This window comes from Aspergillus japonicus (genome assembly GCF_003184785.1).
Source record: "Aspergillus japonicus CBS 114.51 unplaced genomic scaffold BO86scaffold_61, whole genome shotgun sequence".
In the NCBI taxonomy this organism is placed as follows: Eukaryota; Fungi; Ascomycota; class Eurotiomycetes; order Eurotiales; family Aspergillaceae; genus Aspergillus; species Aspergillus japonicus.
Window position 1 is genome coordinate 76,766 of NW_020291698.1, and position 25,663 is coordinate 102,428.

The window sequence follows — 25,663 nt, forward strand, 5'->3', positions numbered from 1 at the left end:
GCGAGGACCCCCCAGAATTTAGCCATATCCCGAACCTTGGAAATGGTGCCAGCCTGACAGTGTCAGGGCTCACACAGTGGAGTCTGTGATTCGTTTCTCGGAAGTTGGCGGGATTGCGATGTTCAGGTGAATTGCCGGGTTCGGGGAGAAGGAGGGGTTGGAGGGGTTTGGACAGTCCACACTGTACACTGTACACTGTACATTTATGCTGGTTTTCTTGAATCTGCCTGGTTTTTCCAAGAAACTTGACTCAGTCCTCGACTTGATAAAGTCATCAGCTTGATTAAGATTAGAAGAATTGAGACATCAAGTCACAGACTTGGTCACCACAACAACAAGTGGCGGTGGCTACGTCAAGAATCAACAGCCTTGGGCCACGGACACGGACTAGTGACAATACACCAGACCCTGACTAATCCTCATCGCAACAATGGGGCACGAATGACAATGGATCTTGCAATAGAGTTAAGCCCCGATTTGTGGATGGCCATCGGCTTGAACTGCATGGCCATCGTGTGGGCGGCTGTGAGATCCACTGCACTGGTAGAATTTACTGACAGTCTCCCTCTTTCTCTCCTCTTCCTCCAGCAACGCAACAGACACAACCACAGAACCGCTGGACCGTGATCATCACGCGAACAAAGCAAGCAACAACCCCATGAAACTCCAATATCACAGTATCACTATATCCCCTGCATCATATCCCCAAACCAACCAAGAACAACAAAGTAGAGTAACCAGAAAGCCACAATCTGGTCGTGCCCAAGTGGAACCGAGGCTCCTCTTTTTGTCCACTGTTGCTAAGACTCGAACAATAATGAGGCGGGTGAATTGGCAGCCTAGACTAAGGCCCAGCCCCCCACTTCTTCTGGATCGAATTCGACTTCTCTTGACGGGACTTGGCTTTTTTTCTGGTCGAGGGTCCAGGCGCTGCACAGCCCAGTTTTTTTTTTCTTTTCCTTTTTGGTTTTCTTTGTGCCCCTCCTTCCTTTTTTCCTGTCCGTCGGGTTAGCCCCATCGGGTTCTGGAGGATGGAAATCATCCATGATGGATGAGGGATATGGCGTCATAGTTGGGATTGAATTGATTAACTCATCTGAGTAATTGAGTTCTCTCCAATCCTTGCACTCCTTGCCAGTGTGTTCGACTGGGACATGAAGAAGCAAAGAGGAGGGGAAGGGGGGTATGAAAGCCCCCCCCCCCCCCCGGGGTCTTCTTCCTCTTGCCCCGAGTACCGTCAATTTTCGTTTAGTTCGAGAAGGGAAGGGAAGGGAAGGGAAGGGAAGGGAACCCTTCCGTAGTGATTGGTGATGTTCGTATCGATAGTTCTACCCCCCAATATCAACTACAACAACAACACACCGCACAACCGTAATTAACTCCGGCCGGGGGCGATGTTGTCAACGTCGTTAGGCTGGAAGTCTGGCTGCTGCTGTGTGACGAGTACCTGCATAGTACCTGCATTCCATCTCGGAGATGCTAGATGTATTGATCTTTTCCATTGGCACAGACCTGTATTCGTGCCGTGTGACTTGTCCAAAACTTGTTGCCCCAAACCAATTCATTGGTTTGGTTGTCAATGTGGCTTTGGCATTTTGAGGCAAGAGAGAGGTGTGAATTTTTGCCTAATGGCCTAATGCTCTGTTGTTACGTGTCAGTTTGGTGTTCTAGCCACACATCATAAAGAAACCAAAGGATATGGATAAGGACAAGGACAAGGACAAGGGGTCAATGGATCACACAAAGGGAGAGGAGAGGAGGCTTTAAGGTGGTATTGGTTGGTTTGGGATTCTGGTTTTGCGGACTTGTTTGTCTTGTTTCCTAACATCAACAATTGAGCCAATTGGTCTTGCGCTGGTTTCAGAGTTAATGAAAATACCGGGGAAGTCAGAGGGTACCAGTCACTGGGGGAAAATCAGTCGATCAAGGTATCCTCGGCTTTTTACTGAGTGCGATTAGAAGTACTGTGTGTAAAGTCAATAGATTACTGTTCGGAGTCAACGAATTACTGTCAGAGTCAACAAATGGACTGTGGGTTAACGAAAGCAGTAGTCATTCTTTTAGTCTATCGGGGTCTATCCGTCAATCGTGTGATGTCAAATCACTGCATACATCATAAAAAACATGAGCGTGGCAACAGCAGGCCGATTTCCTTTGGTTCTCTCATAACAAACTGGGGGTGGGAATCAAGGGAAAGTCAAATGAACAAAAGAACCTTATCCCAAAGCCCAGGAGCGTTTGTTGAAGTCGAGCTAGCCGACTCAACTCGCTCGCTGTTTTCAGACAGGGAAAGAAGTCAAAAGTGGGGACGATGACCACATGGTTGAGCATGTAGAACAAGTCAAAGAAGGTGAAAAAAAAAAAGAAGAAAGAAGCAATGCAAAGGAAAGCCCCTCGGCCTAGAAGTAGCAAGTGGCCTCAGGGTCAAAGAGGTATGACACCAGCTGTCATCCTTACGAAGAACCGGTACCCAGGGTCAGGGTGAAAGTGGTGTCAATGGGGCAGCCGTGAGTAGCGTGGTTGTCATCGGGCTGCTGGTAGGCCTCTTGGCAGTTGGAGTTGCCAGCAGCGCAGGTCACGGTGGGGCAGTTGCTGCCACCCGAGGAGGGAACGACGCTGAAGCCGTACTTGACGAAGTCGGAGTCCGAGCTCAGGTTGATGGAGGACATGTCCCAGAAGATGGTGTCGCCGGACTGGGTGTACTCGAACTGCAGGACGTCGGCCTGGGACTCGGAGGTGGAGAGCTTGATGGAAATGCCACCGCCGTTGTCGTTGGTTTGCCAGCTGGTGGTGTAGGATCCGCCGCCCGCAGAAAGGGTCTCCATGTTTCCGACTCTATCAGAAACAGACCACGCGTAGACGTCGGATCCAATGTTGTTGACAATGGTGACACCACCACCATTCTGGCGACGTTGAGGGAGGGCCGCAGCGAGACCAGCCACGGAGGCAACGAAAGCAGTCTTGAAGAACATCTTGCAGATGAAAGAGAGAGACAAGCGTGCTGATTGGGATATGATGTCTGAACGACGACGGATGATGTGGTTTATATGAATCCTTAAGGAAGGATAAGAGAGTGGACTGTTGTAGTAAAGAAGGACGAATCTGCGCTGCAGATCTAAGAGAGTGGCAGATCAAAAGATCTGAAAAACAAAACCGTACGAACAAGAGAGTGTCGATGGATGCAGAAAAGAAAGAGACGATCAGAGACGTGCGATCAAGGCCATTATATAGACAATTTCGAGGGGGGGGGGGGGGGGCAAGTCTCCCACGCATCGGCCTTGTCATCGGGCTGAGTGCCTGGCAGTTACGGTGTACCAACCGAACCATGACCCGCGATGGCGCAGGGGTAAAACTTTGTTTGAGGGGAAAAAGAGAAGAAAATAGGCCAAAAAGGAATAAATCCCGAATAGAAAAAAAGAGGCAAAGAGAGAAAGCGAACCAGAAAAGGATGTGACGTGGATTGGGTCCCCGGGGCTTCTTGGAGAGTTGGTGGAAGTGGAGAGAGGGTCGAGGAAAAGAAGAGCGAGAGAGTTCCTGAACGCCACGAGATGCAGTGGGGCTTGAAGACCGTCGACAGTCAAGACAGAAGGTAGTATTCTGTACGGAGTACATAGTACAAGTTAGGTAAGTAAGTACTGTGGTAAGTACTGTGGTAGTTCCGGTAGCCATTGAGAATGAATGAAAAGCTGACAGGTGCTGCAGCCTGTAAACCTGCCCATTGCGGTGTATGAGCCGAGCACGGAATCCTATGCATACGGTAGACATCAGTAGATACTCCGTGTTTGTCCTTCACCAATATTCAATAGTATCAATCCTCAATACGAAGTGTGACTCGTCATCCATCGGCTGCTTGCTACCTACACTGTACAGTACAATTCCTCTCTGTCCGGAGGAGTGAATGCAATTGAATCCCAAAAATAGGCGTCATTCACACGCATCTTCATACTTTCTCTTTGCGGCATTCTTTTTCCTCTGCCCGTGTGGGGTTGAATCCCATGGCCGTGGTTTGGCACTAAAGCATGACCTCCTGGAGGGGTGGTGGTGTGCTTAACCAGCCACCATGCAATGGTAATAATCTTTGCCGGGTCTTGGTTCGGTGGCAATAAGGGTCGCCCCCCGCCAGGCAGCGCGTGGCAGTAACCTTGAACCACGGCCGATGCACTCCGATTTGCAGCCCCGAACCAGAAACTCGGTTTCTTTTCTTCTTTCTTTTGCCTTCAGGGCTCAAAGAATGGTTCAAGAAGGAGATCTTTACCATGGCTCCCTAAGAAAGTCTTTGCCATTCGGCTGACAGGGAAACAATTTGGGTCTTTTGTTCTTCCCTTCGAATGAATGAGGTTCCCATTGCCGATGCCAAGTTCCAAAAGTGGACCCTAGGCTTTTATTCTTTTGCATGCAAGTGCAAAAATTCTTCACTTTCTCATGGCTCTCTCACCGTCCCGGCGTCCACTAAACCCATTAGTCTCCGCGGCGCCCTAAGTTAATTCGCACTTTAACTTATCCTTCCATTCTTCCCGGGCCGGGTTCTAGACTCCCCGCTCTTTGCTCGCTCGTTTCCTTTCCCTTCTCACCTCCCACCCTGTCGTCTGCCTTGCCTGACAGGGTTTCGAATCCAATCCAATCACAAGACGCTACATCATCCGTCATTGCTACGCTTTACCTGCCTGTTCCTGAGGGATTTTCCAATAAGACAACCAGAAAAAAGTCAAAAATTTAAACAAAAAAAGTAGAAACCTTCTCAACTGGCTTCTCTGTATATGGGTGTGTAAGTGGTTCAAACGCTTAACCGTGGTATAACTGGAATGATCACTGCTGTATGTGTAAATGAAATTTCGCCATCACTTACACCCCCTCCCCTCCCCTGCCTTCCCTCCTTCATCCTCGTTTACCCCTCTTTGGAAGTCCTTTCCCCTCATCTGTCATCTTCATTCGGACATGGATAGTTTCAATGGTTGGATATCACCATCCCTCCCGGGGTCTTCATCCCGGGACGTCTTCACCAATAAGGTGCTCGTAAGCCCGCCAAACTCGTGATCCCCCCCTCTCCCACCGCATCGTCGCGTTTGCGTTGCCCCGCCAGCTCCAAGTTGATTTGCCGGTGGACGTGCACCAGCCAGTCGACGTAGCTCTGGGCCTCGTTGTTGCGGTCTTCCACCAGCATCCGCGCAAACTCGTATTCCGCGCCGTCGAGCCCTTGGCGGGCCAGCTGGATGGTCACCGCCTTGGAGCCCCGGATCGTCGACAAGTACTGGAGCAGGTTGCGCACCTGCGCGTTTAGGTGGGTTTCCAGCACGGGAATGGTCGACGTTTGGGGACTCAGCCCTTGCAGCGAGTTCTGGCCCTCACCGAAAAGATCTTCCAGGAGATTGGGTGACACCTGCGAATGCAGCCACAGCAAACACTGCTGGCCATTGTCCACCAGGTACGCCCCGCCCTCCTCGATTTTCGAGAAGCTGGCCCGCAGCGAGGGGGGCACCTGTAGTTGACCCTGTTCGTTGGGGAACCCATCCGTCGGCTGCATGTTGTGGATGGCGAGGATGCGGGGATACAGGTACAAAGACAGTTCCGTGCAGCCGATGGAGCGGAGCATCCGCATGTCGTGAATCCGCCGATCAGACGCTTCCTGGCCCCCTACTTGAAAATTAGTGTTTGTCTCTCTCTATTTTTTTCCAGCACGGCAAACGCGGGTTTACCTTTAAGGGCGCGTGACTTGAGGAGACTCAACATGTACATCGAGAACTCCTTCAAATTCTCCGGCAGTACCAGCTGACCCGGAGGATGCGAGCCGGAGAAGATCTTCCGATAGCCACTGAAAATGTCCACACTCTTCTCCGTAACGCTGGCCCGGACATCTTTGAGGGGTTTATCCACCGTTTTCGAGGCCGCTGGATTGAATCAGTAACAAGCTTCACCCAAAGAGAGAAACAGAAAATCCTACCCTCTTTGGCAATCATGCTGACTACTGCATCTTGATCCACAAATTTCATGGTTTCCAGACCGCCCTCGTTGACTGCCGCCACAGTGTTGATACATCGCACTCGACGCTGACCATTGGCCGAGGTGTATAGCAGCGCTGCCTGGAAATGAGCGTCCAACTTGGGATTGAGCTTCCCATCGTAGCTGAAGGTTACCCCAATCGCTTTGTCCGCGTCGATGGCTCCGATCTCGAGGTCGGCACCAAACGTGTGTTGTACGAAGTTGCCATGGTATCCAGACACCTGAAGGCCGTTGGAGCACCGGACCTTCATCAGAGCCTGATAGCCCGTTTCGCGCGTGACCGCATGGGCCAATTCTTGAGACAGCTTGCGGATATCGCGGGGCGCATGGAAGTTGGGGTAGAAGAACGTTTCTCCACCCGTCACTTCGGGAACATGACCTTTGAAACATTAGCAGCAGATTGCGAGGAAGATGGCAATAAGAGCTTACCGATTGTCGCTACATCCATATATGTGCCGCTCGGCGCTGCAATGAACATATCGACACCGATGCCAGCCTCTGCCAGGTGACCGGCAGTCTCTCTCCAGCCCGTGTGTTCCGTCGTAAACAGCTTTCTTTCCCCGTCGGTTCCATGGACCTTGGGATCATCCCGAAGCGAAAGAGCTCCAGGGCCCCATGTCGGTAGGCTGGCAATTGTGCCGACGATTTTACCACCAGTAGGTCGCAATGCAGAGAGAGCGGCATTCAATGCAGGAAGCAATGCGGGCTGTGGGTTTTTGACACGGGAGAAGATGGTGGGGATTCGTTGTAACAGAGAGGTAATGACGTTCCTGTGTCTCATGTCAGTGATATTTACCAGAGTCGCGACCACCGAGGAGCATACTTGGATTCATAGGGATCAACGAACAAACCCTCGCTGAGGGGGACAAAGGGCTCTTCGAGATCCGTCATCACCATCATTTGAGCTTGGTCAAGCTGGGCCTAGGGGTTCGTGAGCATGTTGTTCGATTTCAGCCGTGGGAGCCGCACACATACACTGAGATTGTAGAAGTGAACTTCCTTGTCGTAAGTGACAATGCCAACCTTAGCACCCTCGGGGATTCTCCGCGCCGCAGACTCGTCGTCCGGGTTCTCCGAAGGCTCCTCGTTGTACAAAGCTTCCATTATACCCTTGCATACGCCCTTCAAGAAACCCCGATTGACCGATTCCAGGCTGACGTCAATCAAGAACAGCCACCGGAGACCGACAGGTTCCTTGTTCCAGTAGTCTTTGGGAACCAGGAACTCGACAGTTCCCATCATCAACTCCGGACGCTGCATGCGATCGACACGGGACCCGGAGGGATCGATAGGCGCGAAATAGTCCGCCGTTACGTCGTTGGGGAATGTGCACATATTACAGACGAATTTGTTGCCTCCAGACCTGAATGACATGAACGGATTGATATATGTTCTGCACCGGCGGCATCGCGGCGGTCCGGCGTCGCCAAAGTCTAACACGGGGATCGGTTGCTCGCCGGGGTCGAGACGGGCTAGAGGTTGCAGGATCATGCCCAAGGGAAGCGCGGTAGAAGAGAGGAAATCAGATGTCGAAGGAATATTATTCAATGTAAGTCGGGCATACTTCGGGGAGGAGTTGCCCTGGTCGTGCGCCACGAAAGGAACCGCTGCCGGTGGAGGAAGGTGTCGCTCCATCGTCGGGTACACATGGTTGAAGTAGTACTGAGCCGGGAGGTCGCGAGACCGAGGGATACTTGGGATCTGCTCTGGATCAATCTTGCCCTGCGTGGGAACGGAGCCTACATCGGCTCCTCCGAGCGCCGGATTCACTGGGGCAGGAATCCCGGCCGCAGGGGAAATAGGACGTGCGGCCTGATTCAATCCGGTGTTCAGGAATTGCGACGTTGGCGGTATACCGGCTTGGGGGACTGCGCCGAGTGACTGCGAAGCTGAGGTCGAAGCTCCTGCGATCTCGTGGTGTGCGTGACGATGCTTCTTCTTCGATGTCCGAGCCCCGCCATCACTTGCAATTATGCCCAACCCACTCATCTGAGATGCTAAACCAGCCATCGCGGGATCTGGAGACACACCCCCGGCAGCCACCGGATCGGTTTGATAGGCGAATTGACCGTGGGGCGGTTGCGAAGGCTGCTGGGCGGGTGGAGGGGCCCCGTATCCGGACCATTGTTGTTGTTGAGGGGCTCCGTACATAGCACCGGGCTGAGGAGGGGAAGGACCGGGTGGAACGCCAGCGGCAGGATAGCCTTGTGGAGGGACCTGGTGAGCTGTACGGTTGGGATCGGTCGAGGCCTCACCAGGCACTGCACCTTGGCCGAAAGAGTTATACATGCTCGGGTCGGCCATGGTGCTTCATAACGCGGGGGAAGACGAACAACCGGGGCGGGGTGAGGACGAGGTGGGATCGATCCTCCACGGGGCGGGGAAGATCTTTTTGCTGTTTTACCAGAGGCGGGGCACCACCGACTGCTCCACGATGATCAACAAAATCACTGTGAGATCGAAGGCGAGGAGCGAAAAAGGGACAGGGAGACAGACCTCGAAGGCCGACGCCGCGGGCATCGCAATTGACCACCTAATACAAACAACTGGCCCGGCCCATCTTTGTTCCGGGCGCTGTCCGCCTTACCCTTTTCGGCCAGGGGGCTCGATCTATATCCTACCCTTCGAATGATGTTGCAGCACAAGTCTTCTTAGATTCATAGTAGTATGATTGTAATGATCATATGGCTGATTTGAAATTACCTACTATACACTTCAGCTCTCTGGGATAAGTGTAGCCGTTGGAATGCTATGCTCTTCCCTCACTTGCTGTCCTTATCAAGCCTTCCCGACAAGCTGCATGATGCATGCAATGGAAGGACAGACGACCGCCATTCCTCCAGCCACTTGATCTCTTGATCCTCAACATTCTGCTGTTTGACTAGAACCTTCTATCGGCACTGCCTTTACCGCATACTCACACAGCGTCAAATGAGCAGAAGCCTCTCCGATTGACCTCTCCATCACCGTATCTTGTCGTTATTGACCCTAGACCTTGCGGGGCTCGTTCACCGTCTTTTTCGCGCTCAGCCTGGGATTCAGTGAGTATCGACTCAGCCAAAATATGATGACTGGGATTCTAACGTCAGGTCATCAATTTTGGAACGATCAATGGCTGGAGGTATCCAATACGACCGATCAATTCCTTCTCCACAAACGGCCAGTTAAAGATTATAGTGTATATGACAAGAGCGTGACACCATGACCGGCGTTCAAGACAACGACGAGCTACTGCTGGCTCGCATTGGTTATCGACAGGTGACTTTTCGAAATACCCACCACAAGGGCTATCCTCTAATTGAACCAGGAACTACAACGCGAATTCTCGAAGTGGTCGACCATCTCCTACGCTATCTCCATCTTGGGAATCCTCGGTTCCGTGCCAGCGACCTTCGGTGCTCCCTTGGCCGCAGGGGGTCCGGCCACAGCGGTTTGGTGCTGGTTTGTGGGCTCCTGTATGGCACTATGCATCGGCAGCTCGGTAGCGGAGCTTGTGTCAGCATACCCCACAGCTGGGGGCATGTACTTCGTCACCAAGCATGTCGTGCCAGAAGAATATGTGCCCATCTTCTCCTGGATTCAAGGTTGGTGTAACCTCCTGGGACAAACAGCAGGGGTTGCTAGTGTGGTCTACACCGTCAGTCAGATGCTGCTCGCTGGTGCTAGTATGAACTCGGCATTGGTCGATGGGAAATACTCTTACTCCCCGTAGGTTTTCATTCCTTTTTGCTTTTTGCTTTTCATCGTTGATGCCATATCCGGTACTGAGGCGCTCTAGATCTGCATCCGACACCGTTCTTCTGGCTGTGGTCCTCCTGTGCATCCTAGGCGTGGTTTGCTCGATGACCACCAGATCATTGCACCGCATAATCGCCTGGTTTGCCCCAATCAATAGTACGTCCTCAATGAATCTGGCTCGCAGACAAACCTAACAATATAGTTACCGCCACTGTCTGCATCTGCTTCACGCTACTCTGGTACACGCCCAACAAACAGCCCGCCGTCTGGGTGTTTACCCACTTCACCGATGGGTCCGGATGGGGCTCTAAAATGTTCTCCTTCCTGCTGGGCTTCATCTCCGTGGCTTGGGTACTAACCGACTATGATGGCACGACTCAGTGAGTCCACCGTGACTTTTGGACGTATAGATCCTCTAACTTTACCTAGCATGTCTGAGGAGACCCATGATGCGGCCGCCCTCGGGCCGGTCGCCATCCAGACCGCCGTGCTCGTCTCTGGCGCTCTCGGTTGGCTACTGACGATATGCCTCTGCTTCTGCCTCACGGACTACGAAGGCATCCTCAACACGCCCACCGGCCTTCCCGCCGCGCAGATCTTCTTGAATGCCGGAGGCCCTGTCGGAGGCTCCATCATGTGGGGGTTTGCAATTCTTGTGCAACTCTTCACCGGCTGCTCCGCCATGTTGGCCGATACGCGAATGGCCTATGCATTTGCCCGTGACGAAGCCCTGCCATTCTCCTCGTGCGTTACCCCCATCTCCCCCACGAACTCTATTCTTTACTCCCAGCCCTATTCCCCCACGATCGATCTACCTTCTCTCACACCCAACAACCCCAAACTAACCTAATCCAATCTCCACCCGAAGGGCCCTCTCCCGCATCAATCCCCGAACCCAGACCCCCCTCAATGCCGTCTGGTTCGTCGTCCTCTTCAGCATCAGCCTGACCTGCATCGCCATCGGGTCCACGCAAACCGCCACCGCGATTTTCAGCATCACGGCCCCGGCCCTCGACCTCTCCTATGTCTCCGTGATCCTCGCCCACCAGATCTACCGCCACCGGGTCCAATTCGCCCAGGGGCCTTTCACGCTCGGCAGCTGGGGCCCCTACATCAACTGGGTCTCGATCATCTGGGTGACGTTCATCAGCACAGTGCTCTTCTTCCCGCCGCACGTGCCAGTGACGCTCGAGAACATGTACGCACCACCAACCCCCCTTCATCAATCAAGCCCCATAAACGTCAGCCAAAGACAGCCAAAGCTCATACCTTCCACGCGTAAAACAGGAACTACGGGATCTTCGTCGGAGCATTCATCGCTGCATTTGCACTGGTGTGGTGGTGGGCTGCCGCAAGGGGGTACGTGCTTTCCGTTTTCCTTCTTCTTGCCCTTCAAGTATTCCGAGAGCCATCTCGACTGGCTTCATGCGAGTCAGCCATGTCATGGTTAACAAATCGGTACGATTTAGACGATACACCGGACCTCGGATCAACGAACAGTTCGAGCCCGTTGCCACGGAGGAGGATTATGGGACGTTTCGGGAGACGGGTTCGAGTGCCATCTAGTTTAGCTTACAGTCTTTCACTTTCTGGAGGAAGCAACACCTACAGAAAAGTTTAGTGTCAGAGAGAGAGAGAGAGAGAGAGAAATGATCCTTCCATCCTGCCTCGACACACAACTCGAGGAATAACAAGGCAAAGACACTTGGATATGATGAGTGAGAGAGGTCTCGCATATGGAATTGGAATATCGGCAAGAGAAGTGACATTGATGCGCATAAAAGTGGACAATCTTTCCGGCTACATATCAAGTATTTAGGAATCCCTGATCGTTGAAAGCTGATCCATGGATAAATTCGGTACCTGAACCCTATTCAGTCAGAAAACAAACACCGAAGGGTGATATGGGTATGTAACCCGGTAAAACCGTAGACATAAGGCAGAGAGACATGCGAAGGAGATGGGGCGGGTTAGAAGAAGCTCATCGAGGAGAAAGCACGGACGCAGGTACAGTACAGTACAGTATTCCTAGCTTCGCGATTGCCGAGTTGGGCTTGGGTATGCCACCGATGCAATGGCACGCTACGCATGCTTTATTGTATGCATATGGATATGCTAATCGGATAGGGAAAAAAAGAAAAAAAAAAAGAAAAAGAAAAAGAAAAAGTGGAAAAGGGAAAAGATGATCATAAAAGAAAATGAGACCATAACTATACAATTCACAGGTCCCCTTATACATGGCTCATCATCACAATTCATCAGCATTCAGTTGTGGGAAAATGAAAATGCCCCGGAACTCCATCAAGAAGGTAAAAGTACATCTACCCGTGGTCTCACTGCTCGCACAAATGAACCAGATAAGATCTCAATGAGGTAGAAGGTATATGTGAGATTAAATATGTCCCCATTGGCCCGACGCCGATCCAGATCCTGTGCCTGCCCTTGCAACTGTTCATTTTAAGGGCATGTCCGTCTCAACTAACCAGCTGTGCTGTTCGCCAGCCGAAATCGTAATATGTGAAAAAGAATGAAACAATCAGGGTACAAGGGAAGAAGTACACACATGCGTTGCTGATCTGCAAGCAACTGATGTGCTCGACCTGGTCAGCCAACGAATGCAAGGAGGTCCGACGAAATCTTGCTTAAGTGATCAGGAAATCCATCTTCATGTCTTTGATGATCTTCTCCCAATCCCAGCTCTCTTCCGAGTTGTTATCCATGACTTCCCAGACCCGCTCCACGACCTTGAAGGCGGGCTCAATGTTACGGAGGTTGGAGTAAGCTTTAAGGGATTCGAACCCCTTTTTGATTCGCTCGCGTTGGCGTGGCAAGAATGCCGAGCAACCCAGCAAAAACAGGGGCATCAGCACAATGCATAATGCTCCTGCATCTTGGGGGATTTGATCCAAATATGCCAGACCATCATCTACCACCTGAGCAATTTTTTCGCTCGGTCGGGATGGCCGGATGGTGCGGTAGAGATAAACCCAGGTCGATTGCCGGTAGAGCTGTGCGAGGTAGTAATTTGGCGTGTTGGCGGCATACGACGTCTCCCAGGTTCGGATAGCCGAGTCTATTGAGACAGCGTCGCCCAAAATCTGATAATCCACTGCAGGCTCATAACCCTCGTCGAACCGCTGACGGATGCGATCTCGTAATCGAGTTACTTCAGATATGTAGTTGAACAATCCATCAAAGACACCCAAGAACATTCCCGCTTGGGCATGGGGTACAAAGTCGGGAAGGCGTAAGTCACCCTGCAAGTGAGCCGGGCGGCGATCCAGGGAGGTGATTGAGTTGGACACATCGTGATACTGGAAGAATTCAACAATAAACTGACGGAATTTCTCGTTCCGGGGCTGCTGTGTGGTCAAGAGGTACCGTGCGGCGTCCATATGTGGACGGTACTCGCCGTTTGTTTCGCCTTCACAAATTGTATTCAAGCTGAGGGCGATAGTGGAGGCAATTATGGGATCCTCCACCAAGAGCTCGGGTTCCACCGGACCACCGGAGGAGGCGTTGATATTATCCTTGAGATCGCGGATGGCACGATGAAAATGGTAATATTTACGCTCCTTCAGCTTTGGTTCTGGATCAAGGGCGGAGAGATGTGAGCCTGACAAGCACATGAGGGAGTGCATTAACCCTCGATGCTGGGTGGCCATAGGCAGAAGGATCTCCTTAAAGGGATTGGAGTCATCGTTGATCAATGTCAGAACCCGACTAAACCCGTAGACGAAGTGGTCCAGAAATCGACGATCGATCTCGGTCTCAATACCATCGATCAGCAACGGGAGGCTGCGAGAGACCATGGAATGGGTGCGAGCCGCTGTCAAGCGAACGGAGTCAGAATGGAAGTCTGAGATGTCGTATATGGACCCGATAAATCAAGGGGTAGAAACTTAAAGGTCGGAACAAAAGAGATCGATGATCCTTACCATCCTCGAGTTTTTGCTTGCCACTCTTCCAGATCTCTTTCGGAGGATAGCCTTCGCATACGACGGCATTCTTCTGACAATTAAGACAACTGCGGATGAAGTCAGAATTCAACACTGCAACCGGCTCCACACGATATGAGCGAAGACTTACGCTGGCTTGGTCTCATCACACTTTTTCTTTCGACGACGACAAGTGATACATCCGGTTTTGGATCTCCCTTTGGTGATCTTGACCTGGCCCCCGGGCGCTGGCAGCGGATGTTTGCGCGGTCGTCCACGTTTCCGTGGGACGTTCACGGGAACAGCCGTGGAATCCGAATGACTAGAGCTCGCATTGGCTATCGCATTTGTCGTCGTCTCCACCCCCACAGGTTTAATACTTTGCAGGTCGTCCACGTCGTCCAACTCCTCGATTTTGGGTGTTACGTCGGTCATGGTTGGGTCGGCATAATGGGGGGCGAAAATGTTGAGTCGGAAGGTCTTCGTGGAGGGGATTGCGGTCGCAGCAAACGGGTGATGGTGGTGGTGGTGGTGTTGTGACCCATCGTGGAGTTTAAAGTCCAGTTCGGCGGTGGGCGCGGTGGGTGAAGTGTCGGAAGGGCCCTCTCCATCCCAGGAAATTGGCGAGTCATTGGAGAGATCGTCAGTAGTGCTGATACTGGTGCGATGAGAAAGTGAGGAGTCGTCGACTAAAGGGCAGTCGACAAAGGCGGGGATGTCGGGAAAAACCACCGAGCGGGCGGAGTCGCGACGAACAGCGGTCGGATGTGCTGACGAGAAAGCATGAGAAAGATTATTGCTGTCGGAGGAAGAAGAGGACGAGGAGCATGAGGAGGATGAAGCAGCATTAGACGGAGAGGAGGAAGGGTGGGCGAAAAGGGATGCTTTCTGCAAGGACAACATTGCACCAGACGCCGCCACCTCTCTAAGCGGGAGGTGTTGTGTAGGGACGGTACGCAAGTGCTGGATTGTATATATAGATCGAACTGAAGAAGTGTATTGAGTATAGAGTGTAGAGTAAGCCAGCCAGCGATGTAAGACGCAAGGAGAACGAGCGAACAGAAGAAGAGGAGGAGGGCGGCAGGCCGGGGTTGATCTGTGACGAGCGAGGAGGGGTCTTTAAGAAAAGCGCAGCAGGGTAGGTTGGAAGAGTGTGTGGGAGGGTGGAGGGTGGAAGGTGGTGGTGATTAAGCTGATTAGTAGGTGTAGTTGGTATTATTAGTAGTAATAGTAGTAGCAGTGGTGGTGGTGGTGGTGGTGGTGGTGATTGTGGTAGTAGTAGTAGTAATAGTAGTGGTGGTAGAATAACAGTGCTAATAAGAATTGAGAATAATAAGAAAAATAATAATAAAATAATAATGGATAGATGAATTAAAAGAGGAGGGGAAGATCGAACAGACACAGACAATGGATGGAAGGAAAGTGGGGAGGAACAACAAGACTTGGCTGAGATTGACTGGTTGCGCGGAAGATGGAATCAACACTCTGGGTGGGGAGGCAAGGAATGGGAAGAAAGTACAAGCAGCTGGTTTGAAGTTAGTGCGTCACAGACTTGAACAAGTTAAGTTGGTGGATGGAGATGTGTGTGTGTGTGTGTGTGTGTGTGTGTGTGTGTGTGTGTGTGTGTGTGTGTGTGTGTGTGTGTGTGTATGTGTGGTGTGTGTGTGTGGTGTGTGCGTAGTGGGCGTAGCGGGCGTAGTGGGTGTAATGTAGAGGAAAGAAGTTAGAGCAGTGTAGTGTAGTGTAGTGTAGTGTAGTGTAGTGTAGTGTAGTGTAGTTGGAAGTTGGAGTAGTAGTAACTTAGTGGCGGACAGTCCTTGGTCAGAGAGAAGTGATAGTAAGTCAATGGTCAATGAGACTGGCTCCCCCAAGCTTAGAGTGAGAAGAAGGGGGGAAGACGGAGGGGAAAGTGTCAGTGTCAAGTGTCAAGAGAGTGGAAAAGTCGGCGAGTCTGCCTATAGAACCACAACCAACGAGGCTGGGGATCTCGTCGATCCAAGAGAAAGCGACAACAACCCCGAGCTTATCAAGGATACACCGCGCTGAGAACAGACGCCATCAATTCGAATGAGATGAGGGAATAATGGAAGAGTCAACACAAACCGTATTGTAAGAATAGAGAACAAGGTAGAATAACAGACTCCGACCCTGACCAGGTTCAACAGAAGCCAACCCCAAATGGGCAAGTCGAGGGCCATGATAGTTTACTGAGTCAGTAGTACTTTACTTAAACTTACCTAGTAAGCTAATCACTGCGGCATTCTGAGGATTGAGGATTACTTCCAACAGACACAGACACAGACACAGACACAGACACAGACACAGACACAGACACAGACACAGACACAGACACAGACACAGACACAGACACTCAAGCAATAACAAACGGTCTCATCCTACTCATAACTGACGGCTGGACAGCATGGAGCTGACCAAGCGAGTCACTGACTCGCTCAACCAGTCAGACTTGAGCATTCGATGTCCGCACGCATGAACCGAGATTCAGATGGATCCCAAGTGGGCAAACTTTCTGATTGATAATTCCGGTTTTGGTAGAATCGAATTCATCACAAAAGCCCCGAGCTCACTGGAAATTGGGATGAACGAGGTACATTGTTTATTGCCTTGCGATGTGTCTGAAGGCGTATTTGCATCCGTCATATTGAACTACTTATCTCGAGGGGTAGTGTATAGTTATCACTGCACCTGGCAGTAATGCTCCAATCCCAGAAAGAGAAACACCCGAATGATGCGGGGAGAGAAAAGAGCAAAACGAAGAATCAGCCCTGGGAACCTTGAAAGAGAGCCTGCTGGAGGAAGAGTTGGGCTGCCAAGCCGGTTGTTGTACAGACAGACCCTTATTGGGTCAAGGCGCAACGGAGAAAAGCGACAGAGAATCTTCACTACAGTAAGTAAGTATTCCGTACAGTCAATACAGTACACTACCTTACAGCACAGCACGTAACTTACTCCGATGGACTTCCAATTCTCCTTCTCTGTCCCTTCCTCTCTGTTCCTCATCACTCTCACCTTCACACCCCCACTATCATCCATTTTATCCTCACTATTGATTACTGTACTCGGTCTCTGGACCTGTCTGGTACCTGTGTGTGTGTGTGTGTGTGTGTGTGTGTGTACCTGTACCTGTACCTGTACCTTCTGTCCGTCCCACTATCTATACTTGCATACACATCGGAAATCGGTGGATGCTCCCAAAATGAATGGAAAAAGCAATGTGCGCCAATCAGACTCCCCATGCATGAAGTTCTGTTGACCACCACCGCGGATGATCCTCGTTGCTTCCTCCTATTTGGGCAGGGAACCTTACTCTCCGGCTGATGACCGGCCGGGGTTTGTGTGTTGCGTGCGTGCGTGCGTGCGAGTATGACTGGTGTGCGTGTGTGCGTGTGTATGTACGTGTGGTATGTGGATGTGGATGGTCGATTTTGCAGAGGACCCTCCCTCCCCCCCCCCCCCCCCCCCCCCCCCCGGTCCGAAATGCAATTCCTCGCGATGATGATGCGTCGTCAGGGGTTTGACTGCCTCGCCTTTCTTTTCTCGGCAGCCAAAATTCTGCTTCCTTTATTTCCTTTTTTCTTCTTTTGCACTCTCCCTCTGAATCTTGAGCACCAAGCACAAAACTGTGCTAGAAGCTGATCGACGGAATGCATCCGTACACCTAAGCTTAGTCTCTCCATTTAGCACTGACAGGAGACAAATGGTCTGACCCCGTTGAGGCTCTCGGTCGGCTCCTAGACCCTCTCATGGCTTGGACTAAAAGAGAAATGCACCGAAGATCAACGTGGTACAGGCCCTTCACCAGTCTCTCTCCTAGGACACACAGACGCACCCCGTCTCTCCCATCGCTTTCCACTACAAAACAGCAATACTGGGACTTTTTTATCCCCGAGGCCATCGTCTCCTGATGGCACATTCTCACGGCCCCCCAGACAAATCAGGATCTGTCGGAGAAGGATGCGCAACAAGTGGGTTCCATTGCCTGCGCACATTCAGATCACTGATCATGAGGCGGGGGAAGGGCCGGGCATGATACAGGCACTTCTGATGAAGAGACTCGTATAGATATCTTGCCTGCAGCCCACTTAGCTACACAAGCAGAAACCCAAATTCCTTGCTGCAGCAGGGGCCCTCCGACTTTCGATAATCTTCTTCAATATCCAGTTGAGATCTATCTGGTCGTGGGATCTGTCTCAGGCAACATCGAGTCTACCGTATATGCTCCCCAGAAAACCGGACACGTCGAAGCCTGCCGTATGGTCGATGAGGCGTTTCCCCACACCATCTAGGATGAGTACCGCAGCAGCAGCAACAGCAGCATGACTGCCAGATACGGGAAGCATGGAAGTGTGTTTCCTTGTTTGAAATCGGTAGTGTCCCCAGTCGGGGTCTTATGTAGTGTATTACGTGCATGCCGGGATGACACGGCTCAGGCTCAGCTGGACGCCACACCACCCCACGCTACTGGTATTTCTTTGTGTCGCAGCAAGTGCGGAGAGAGGGCCAGATGCTCGGGCAGTGATCCCACCGGCCACTTGTCTCTGATCAGTCTGACCACGAACTTTAGATTGACGGACCCCGACGAGGCGAAGGAGGATGACGTCGGAGGATCGGATCGGGGGAAATCTCCCTCCCCCATGGCGCATCTGGATTGAGTCCGGAGTCCTCAGCAAGGGGAGGTGAATGAATGGACGGAAAAGCAAGCAGCAGCGAGAATCATTCGAAACCCTCATTACGAGTACATACCCGGACAATCTGGGGAAAAGTGGGCCAGATCTTCCTCTGTGCTCCCAGCACGGACAGTCGGGTACTGCAAAGCATCAAGCCAGCATTGATCATGTCCGACTCCATTCATTGACTGGCTTTACCTTACCCCCTCTTCCCTGCTCTCCATCCTACTACTGTAGGTACATGATCAGATGCGACCGAGGGGACCGATCGAATTCGATTATACCGATGATTTGGATTTATCAGAGCAGAGAGATGATCAGCTACCAAGCTACTCCGTAATTAGCACGGCGCCTGAGCTCCAGCTAACCACTGTCATGTACAGTACGGCGCAGCTAGGTCGTGTACCTACATTACCTTGTCTTTACCTTCTCGCCTCTTCCCATAAAGGCACCGAAAGGACCAACAAAGAGTTCAAGGCGACATACACAGCCACTCGAGTTAGCATTTCCAAGACAGCCAATGGACAGAATGACCATTAGTCAACAACCGTGCACACAGTCCATGACTCCATGTAAGTATGGCGGGGGGGAAGAGGAAGGGGGGGTAAGGAGAGGCGAATGAACAGAATAGGATTGTGTGCAATTGGATGGCTTTGTCTCCAAGTGCTTGGGCCTCCTCCCATCTTTTCCTGTCTGTCGGCCACGGTTGATTCGAAACGGCTCGGGATGAGGCACTCCGTCCGGGGGGCGCCCCATCAATCTGCCTGCCGACTAATTGGGAAACCAGAAGTGGAGAGATGGAGGGAATCATCTGTATAAAGAGTACGTGAACTAACTCAGCTAGCTTGACTAACTCAACTCACTACAGGTTGGGTAGAAAGTTAAGGTAGCTTGGAGGCATTCGGCTTCTTCCTCCGGTTCCGCTGCCTCTTTCCTCTGTCTTCTTGTTTGCTTGCCTCCACTGATTCGATTCGATTCCGACTGACTCTTTCTTTCTCTGCATTTACCACCAAGAACGGTTGGGCTGGGCTGGACTGGCCTGGACTTTGGGTCAGATCCAACCCAAGTCACATGGCACGGTGCTGAGATTCGGGTATTCCCGGATATGACGGGATCTTGAGGTTCTACACTTGCTCACTGCACTGTACTTCGACAGAACCATCTCGTCATTAACTACGCAGTGACCTTGAAAGTATATGTATCTGAAACATGATAGACCACCACAGGTGAGCCAAGTGGGGTAAATCCGTCACACAATCAGTGGTAGTGAACTTACATAAAATCAGTCTCCGTACTTGAGATGTTGATCTCCTAACTATAAGTCGCCATGGCCCGTGCCTGGTCGCTCATAACCATAACCAGACCAGCATTAGTCCACTCATAACGAGAGTCTACTTCGTAGTCATCAAATCAGTAGCATAGTGTCACCATTTGACCATTCCTTAAGTATGAATCCTCAAGCAAAGCGACACCCGCGACGCACCCTACTACTCGCAGAACTTGACTGATCAAATCACCTCACCTCTCCCCCCCCTCTTACCCCGATAACCCCCTATCCACACCTGGTGAATCACCTTTCGCTATCTCAGCTTAGCCCCTCCCTCCGACGCTCTCCCTCCCCTCTCAGCGCTTTATCAAGAACCCACTTCTCGCCTGTCACAGTCACACCAATTACATAAAATCCTCACGCCCACCTTATACTCACAAAGAGAAGGAAAGGCTACAGACGAGATCCTCAATCCCCCCCATCAAACCGCTCCAGACCTCTAGAGTCGAGCATCCAAGGAAATCTCGATGCCTATGATCCATGCTCCATTGAACCGATCCCGTAGAGCAGACTAACTTGGTCCATACATGAGAATCGGGTATACGTACATTCCACCACAAACGACCCGACTCAACCTTCCTTACTTAACCCTGCTTAGTCAACCGTTTATTTTATTTTTTTTCTCTTGCCTTGGGGTTATTCTTCTATTCCTTCTTTGGGTTTTTGGGAGGGAGGGGTGGTGGGTTCAAGTCTAGCTTTGCAAAGAAAAAAAAAGAAAAAGAAAAAGAAAAAGAAAAAGACTTCGCGTGCGTTCGCGGGCGTACGTGCGTTGCGCCGCGATGCACGACCCGCGGCGAGCTAGTCTACTACTGAGTGCTCCGTAGAACTAGCCACAAAAAAGACCTCCCTTTTCCCGTGAATCATGCATCTAGGTTGGGAAAAGAAGCTCTGCACTAATTCACACTTGCCCTTTTTCACCGTATCGTACAGGTAGATTGGTGGCCTTTGGCCCGCCCGCTTTACCCTATTCTGATTGACGCACAGGAGTGCAGAGGGTGGTGGGCGCTAGTTGATTGCACTTTTAGAGACGACGGGATGCGCGGGAGGAGGGAGGGGGGGAGGGGCACTGCAGAGGGGACTCAGGGAGTGACAGACAGACGGGGTTTGGCTAGGCTCGTGTCACGTGAGTCGATATGGGGGTTAGTGGTATATAACGAACGTCTGGGTGATGTTGCAGAGTGAGGAGGAGAAGATGTCTTGGGGTCATTCGTAGATCATGGCAATAATCCTCCTCTTCGGGAGGGTTCGATAATTTGAAGCATTGTGAGCGAGGCGGCGGAAGGCTGACATTCTAGTTCTGCCCAGAATACCTGGACTTGATGTTGATAACTAGTCCTTGAAGCCAGCAGACAACCAATAGCCAGCATATTCTCGCTTGTTCGAGGGTCTGTAGTTAATCGTTGAAGGGACTCGCCCTATTAAAGAAACCAGCAGAACCAGAAGCATGTCGATACTGTCGATACTCCGCGATTGAGTTATGCAGATTGCTTGCGGCCTTGACGAAGTCCAGTTCCTCCATCCCCCCCTCTCCTATGTACCCAATATTAAGGTTGCCTTGATGCAGAAAGGTCAAGCAAAGGCATAGACCACTCGGTCGAGAATCTCCTGGACTGCCGTCGAGTATCCAAGCAAAGTCGCTGGCACCCGGAGACTCTGCGGCGGTACGGAGCAGATGGCTGTCTGCACGTTGTTGAGGAGTCATTCTACAAAGAACTCCAGCGTTGCTGTTTTGGATGTGCTTCATCTGATCCTCAATTTCTCGAATGGAGATCCGTCCCCGACTGACTAGAGAGCTCAGGATTTGGTCTGGTTTCTTGGTTTGGCAATCCCAAACACTTACAATGAAGCAGAGCATGTCAGAAGGCGGCCACGGTTGAGATCACAAGAGGCTATCATGTCGTTCGAACCTAGCATTTGTTGCGTAAGATCCGAGAATGTGACTGACCGGAATGAGTGCATCCGTGGCTGGTGAATGGCTCAATGCCCGCCATGAAGAAGCACGAATGGGAAAATGGGACGATGTTCGCAAGCTTGCGCAAATCAAAATTTAATTCGCCTGGAATGTGAAAGCACAACGAGACTCTAGACATGACTGCCGAGAGCAAGTACTTGAGGACATGGTGCGTCGGATAACCTAGCCCTGAAGTGCGTACGCAGGTATCTTAGAGCCCTCATGCCAATTAGTCGTTTAGTAGCAGCGAAGGAATTGTCTATCTCACATCACAGTGGAGGCAGGCCTCATCCGCTTGTTTAATCCAGTGCTTTGTCGAGAATATAGCATTGTAAGGTCCAGCGACGGCATCGGAGACCTTAGCAGAGGACATCACTGAGAATCTTTTTCAATTCTTCAGATCAAAAGAGTAACCATACCAGCCCCTGTCCTGCCTCCCCGCGATTGGGTATTCGGGGAACCTTGATTGCAATTGCATGCGTCTGCTTCGCTCTGAACAGCACAAGCCACTTGACCTACCAAATCGGCACCTTCAGTATAGTGCCCTTGGCCCAATTGTTCCCCGTTTCAGATTGCCCGAATACGAAGTTGTTAGGTGTATATAAAGGACCAACAGGACCGTATCTGATTGTATCCATGGTCGCTGGTTCCAGGTTAGCGCGGACACACCACGGAAGGTTTTTACTTTCTCCCACTTCACTAAGATAGACATTCATTCTTTCCAGTTGCAGATTGGTTGAGTCCATGTACCTAGCTTCTTCTTCTTCTAGAGGGAGTCATTGAAATATGAAATAAACACAGTTACTGACACGCCAGATGTTCTGCAAGACAGTCAGTACGAAAGGGGCCACGGGACTATATTCAATATTGGACTTACCAGAAAGACATACCAGTTTGCTTATCCCAAGAGATATATGCAAAGTCTTTTGGTATCATGGACTCTCCTTTGATTGACTTCGCACAGACCAGTCTGGAAGGCAAATTCATAAACAGTCGAATGGCCCTATATCAGTGAGAGTTTCAAGGAAAGCCTTTGGACAAGAGGAGGATCCATAGAATGGCGCATCTTGTCTAGGCATCAAAGATACAGCTTGGTCACTATATCATAGGTGTCAATCCTTGCAAAGCCTGCCGCCTGTCGACACCAAAGACATTTGGCGAGTAGAAAGGTATCAGAGAGACCAGCAGTCCGCCATGCTGAGAATGGCCGGCGTATACCAACTAATTCTCTAGCAAATAGAAGAAGGCTATCAGTCACGGATTCTTGCAAGGTATCACGTGTTGTAGAGACATCTAGCACAAAGTCAAGGCATTAGAACCGCTATCTCTTGAGGATCTCAGCATCGTTGCCAATGGTAGCCCACAATCAAAAGTTGAAGATGTCGCTCCTACATACTGTCGTACAATCATGAGTGGCGTCATTTGTCAGCTAAGACAGAGCCACTAGTTGACTTGATGAGCCACCGCGAGGTCACGCCTAAAATTTGCACCTGCCAGTCGATTGATCCCGCGCATGTGTTACCTCCATACCTGGGCGGCCGGAGATTGAAGCCAATGATGGTGGAGATGCGCGGAGGCGAGCGACCGACAAAGGGCCTCAAGCTGAAAGAATGATGAGATTCTGGACTTGGCTGCCATTGTTGGTCACGGGCAGAGCATTTGTTTCAGTAAGCGATTTTCTTTGACTGTGTAGTACTCCATAGCACGCAATGGCCATCAAGGTTGTGGTAGGCAGTCGTTGCCTGCAATGGACTGAGGGTCGGGAATCACCGGCTCATACTCTCTCGCACCGACACAATCTCTATGGATGTTCTCTGTTTAGTGGATAGAATTGAGGTATTCATTGAGAAAGTGGGAAACATTACCTCTTGTTTCTCAGGTGAGGTTGACAGATCAAGGTGGTGGCGGCGGCGCCCACTTGGAGGCGGCCCGCGCCCCTTCCCTCCCCCCACAGCACGCTGGCGCCCGCTTGCCAATCAGGCACTACTAAGTTAGTGATCAAATGCGCCATCTCAGCTTTCGTTCGTTCCATTCCCCCGAAAGCCGGCTTCACAATGGCTTCCTCAATGGCAGAGCAAAAAGGACAGAGACAGAGACAATTTCGTCACAGGTCCCGAAACGGATGCCGAACTTGTCGGTCTGTAACCACCCCTCAAAACTGAAACCAAATGTGCCCCCCCCCCGCGCTCGCTTTCACTAATCCACAGCGATTACGATCTGTAGAGCCAGACATGTCAAATGTGATGAGACATCGGGCGCATGCAATCAATGCACCTCCACCGGACGCCACTGCGAATACGATGCTAGCCGGCTGCCACGCAGCTCCGGAGCAATTGCAAGGGCCATCTGGCCACAATCCGTAGTACAGATCGCCCCCATTGCCCGACCGGATACCAACACCGACGAACAACGATGCTTTAGCATTTTCTTCCATCAAACGGCGCCAAGGATGGCCGACTGGTTCAATGTGGAAGTATGGCAGCGGATAGTCCTGCAGATCAGCCTTGCGGAGCCGGCCGCCTACCACGCCGCCGTGGCTCTCAGTGCGCTTCACGAGGATGTTGAGATGCGCGGCCTTTGCCGCGCTGGCCAGCATGGTATGCATGATTCGCATCATCTCTTTGCATTCACGCAATATGGCAAAGCGATGGTCATGCTCCGGCGACGCTTGGCGTCAAATGATCCTCACGTCCGGATGGTAGCCTTGATATGCTGTATCACCTTCATCTGCGTCGAGCTGCTCCATGGCAGCTACAAGAGCGCAAGCGTGCATTTGCGGAGGGGAGTACAACTTGTAGAGCAGCGTGATGGGTACTGGAGACATCATCCGAGACAAGATTCACACCCCACCGCACAGCTCCGCTATGGATCAGCGACCGAGGCTGCCTTGGTCCAAGCCTTCATGGTGCTCGATGTTCAAATAGCACAATACGAACAACCAGATCCCCTGACACTTGAGCAACCGACAGATCAGGATACGTCCCTGACTAGTTACAAGAGCCCTGGCAGCAACGCATTTGAAAGCCTCTTAGAAGCTAGACAACGAATCAACATCATCATGAGCAAGGTGTCTCACTTCCGAGGGTCCTGCGAAGCTCTTTTCCACGATAACACAAGTGAGCAGGCCGTGATGCAGCGAGTTAAAGCACAGCAGGCCATCATGCTAGCTCAATTGAGCGAGTTTGCAGCATCTTTCGAAGACCTTGTGGCGCGTCGTGACCCTGGCTCATTAAGTGAGGAGGAGAGCCGCAATATCGCCCTGTTGCGCCTACAACATTTGTCATTGGTAAATCTGGTGGATAAAAACCTGGAGGCACTGAAGGTCAGTCCCGATCACGATCTTTCAAAGTGAAGAGCAGAATAACGGGCTCGCTGGTATCTGTTATGCCGAGCCTCAAAGCCGCTGTCAGAGACAGAAATGATTCTGAGCTGGTAGCTAACAGGTAGATTGGACGAGTTCGGCAAAGAAAGGGGAGCAACCATGATCTATAGAGTAGTCAGTACATTTGATAGAATGAGTAGATAATGTCGACCAGTGTACATACTTGTGGAAACCTTACCCATTTGAGACACCTAAGCAGCTTTCAATCCCAGGGGCGCTTCTACTGCTAAGTATATAGACAGACCAACGCAACCACACAATGTCCGGCGTAGTGCCTACATAAATCAAATATTGTATGAGCACTGGCCCACAAATGGCATAGTTGTTGGCTGACCGCACAAGAGAATTGTCCAGCACGGATAAATCACCCAGTAACACGGTGATTGACTTCCACTGTGTGTGACTGATCATTGGACATAGATATGGTAAAGAACTGATTTCTGCCGGCTCCACAACCGCAATTCAAGGGGGTGGTGATTCTACCACAGTTCGGTGACAACCATTATGTGAAGTCAATTGAGTGATTGCCGCAGTCCGATGCCAGCTGTAACATGTCCTTAATCAGAAGAGATAGCGTCTAGTTGTCTATATGTTGCAGCTCCCGATCACACGCCCACAAGCTTTGAACCCAAGCCTCTCACG

General features: G+C 51.2%; 7 protein-coding genes across 7 annotated transcripts; 2 read left to right on the plus strand and 5 right to left on the minus strand.

Moving 5' to 3' along the window:
- Positions 1 to 2,468: 2,468 nt before the first annotated feature.
- On the minus strand, positions 2,469 to 2,972 carry BO86DRAFT_286225 (putative extracellular thaumatin domain protein; the record flags this gene model as incomplete). The annotated part of the gene is made up of 1 exon (XM_025667358.1): positions 2,469 to 2,972. A coding segment is annotated over one exon (504 nt), but the record flags the coding sequence as incomplete, so codon positions are not given.
- Positions 2,973 to 4,763: 1,791 nt separating this feature from the next.
- On the minus strand, positions 4,764 to 8,482 carry BO86DRAFT_391998 (Sec23/Sec24 family protein). The gene is made up of 6 exons (XM_025672718.1): positions 6,973 to 8,482; positions 6,821 to 6,918; positions 6,427 to 6,767; positions 5,939 to 6,376; positions 5,694 to 5,885; positions 4,764 to 5,631 (listed from the first exon to the last, which is right to left on the minus strand). Exons 1-6 carry the CDS (start codon positions 8,299 to 8,301, stop codon positions 4,997 to 4,999), a joined length of 3,033 nt encoding a protein of 1,010 aa, XP_025524075.1. The 5' UTR covers positions 8,302 to 8,482; the 3' UTR covers positions 4,764 to 4,996.
- Positions 8,483 to 9,198: 716 nt separating this feature from the next.
- Positions 9,199 to 11,420, plus strand: BO86DRAFT_450493 (amino acid permease; the record flags this gene model as incomplete). Its single annotated transcript, XM_025676800.1, has 8 exons — positions 9,199 to 9,255; positions 9,305 to 9,705; positions 9,776 to 9,891; positions 9,938 to 10,115; positions 10,165 to 10,479; positions 10,604 to 10,933; positions 11,023 to 11,094; positions 11,205 to 11,420. The coding sequence occupies 8 exons, from the start codon at positions 9,199 to 9,201 to the stop codon at positions 11,299 to 11,301; spliced, it is 1,566 nt and encodes a 521-aa protein (XP_025524076.1). The 3' UTR covers positions 11,302 to 11,420.
- A 248-nt stretch (positions 11,421 to 11,668) lies between these two features.
- BO86DRAFT_195219 (uncharacterized protein) lies at positions 11,669 to 12,176 on the minus strand. Its single transcript, XM_025666705.1, has one exon. It carries the CDS (start codon positions 11,972 to 11,974, stop codon positions 11,717 to 11,719), a length of 258 nt encoding a protein of 85 aa, XP_025524077.1. The 5' UTR covers positions 11,975 to 12,176; the 3' UTR covers positions 11,669 to 11,716.
- A 201-nt stretch (positions 12,177 to 12,377) lies between these two features.
- BO86DRAFT_382355 (Zn(II)2Cys6 transcription factor) lies at positions 12,378 to 14,576 on the minus strand (the record flags this gene model as incomplete). The annotated part of the gene is made up of 3 exons (XM_025670808.1): positions 12,378 to 13,594; positions 13,674 to 13,762; positions 13,825 to 14,576. 3 exons carry the CDS (start codon positions 14,574 to 14,576, stop codon positions 12,378 to 12,380), a joined length of 2,058 nt encoding a protein of 685 aa, XP_025524078.1.
- A 6,681-nt stretch (positions 14,577 to 21,257) lies between these two features.
- On the minus strand, positions 21,258 to 22,355 carry BO86DRAFT_450495 (tubulin nucleotide-binding domain-like protein; the record flags this gene model as incomplete). Its single annotated transcript, XM_025676801.1, has 7 exons — positions 21,258 to 21,368; positions 21,403 to 21,469; positions 21,529 to 21,653; positions 21,707 to 21,828; positions 21,913 to 22,014; positions 22,059 to 22,131; positions 22,170 to 22,355. 7 exons carry the CDS (start codon positions 22,353 to 22,355, stop codon positions 21,258 to 21,260), a joined length of 786 nt encoding a protein of 261 aa, XP_025524079.1.
- A 1,321-nt stretch (positions 22,356 to 23,676) lies between these two features.
- Positions 23,677 to 25,140, plus strand: BO86DRAFT_458670 (Zn(II)2Cys6 transcription factor). The gene is made up of 2 exons (XM_025677307.1): positions 23,677 to 23,776; positions 23,863 to 25,140. Exons 1-2 carry the CDS (start codon positions 23,694 to 23,696, stop codon positions 24,989 to 24,991), a joined length of 1,212 nt encoding a protein of 403 aa, XP_025524080.1. The 5' UTR covers positions 23,677 to 23,693; the 3' UTR covers positions 24,992 to 25,140.
- The last annotated feature ends 523 nt before the right edge of the window (positions 25,141 to 25,663 follow it).

Bases quoted from the DNA above. Each gene is read 5' to 3' on its own strand.
- BO86DRAFT_195219 (XM_025666705.1), bottom strand. From the start codon at position 11,974: ATGTATAAGGGGACCTGTGAATTGTATAGTTATGGTCTCATTTTCTTT.
- BO86DRAFT_391998 (XM_025672718.1), bottom strand. From the start codon at position 8,301: ATGGCCGACCCGAGCATGTATAACTCTTTCGGCCAAGGTGCAGTGCCT. The intron at 6,768-6,820 runs GTATGCTCCTCG...CATGAGACACAG, and splicing joins GTTGATCCCTATGAATCCAA to GAACGTCATTACCTCTCTGT. The intron at 5,632-5,693 runs GTAAACCCGCGT...ATTTTCAAGTAG, and splicing joins CAAGTCACGCGCCCTTAAAG to GGGGCCAGGAAGCGTCTGAT.
- BO86DRAFT_458670 (XM_025677307.1), top strand. From the start codon at position 23,694: ATGGCTTCCTCAATGGCAGAGCAAAAAGGACAGAGACAGAGACAATTT. The intron at 23,777-23,862 runs GTCTGTAACCAC...TACGATCTGTAG, and splicing joins AACGGATGCCGAACTTGTCG to AGCCAGACATGTCAAATGTG.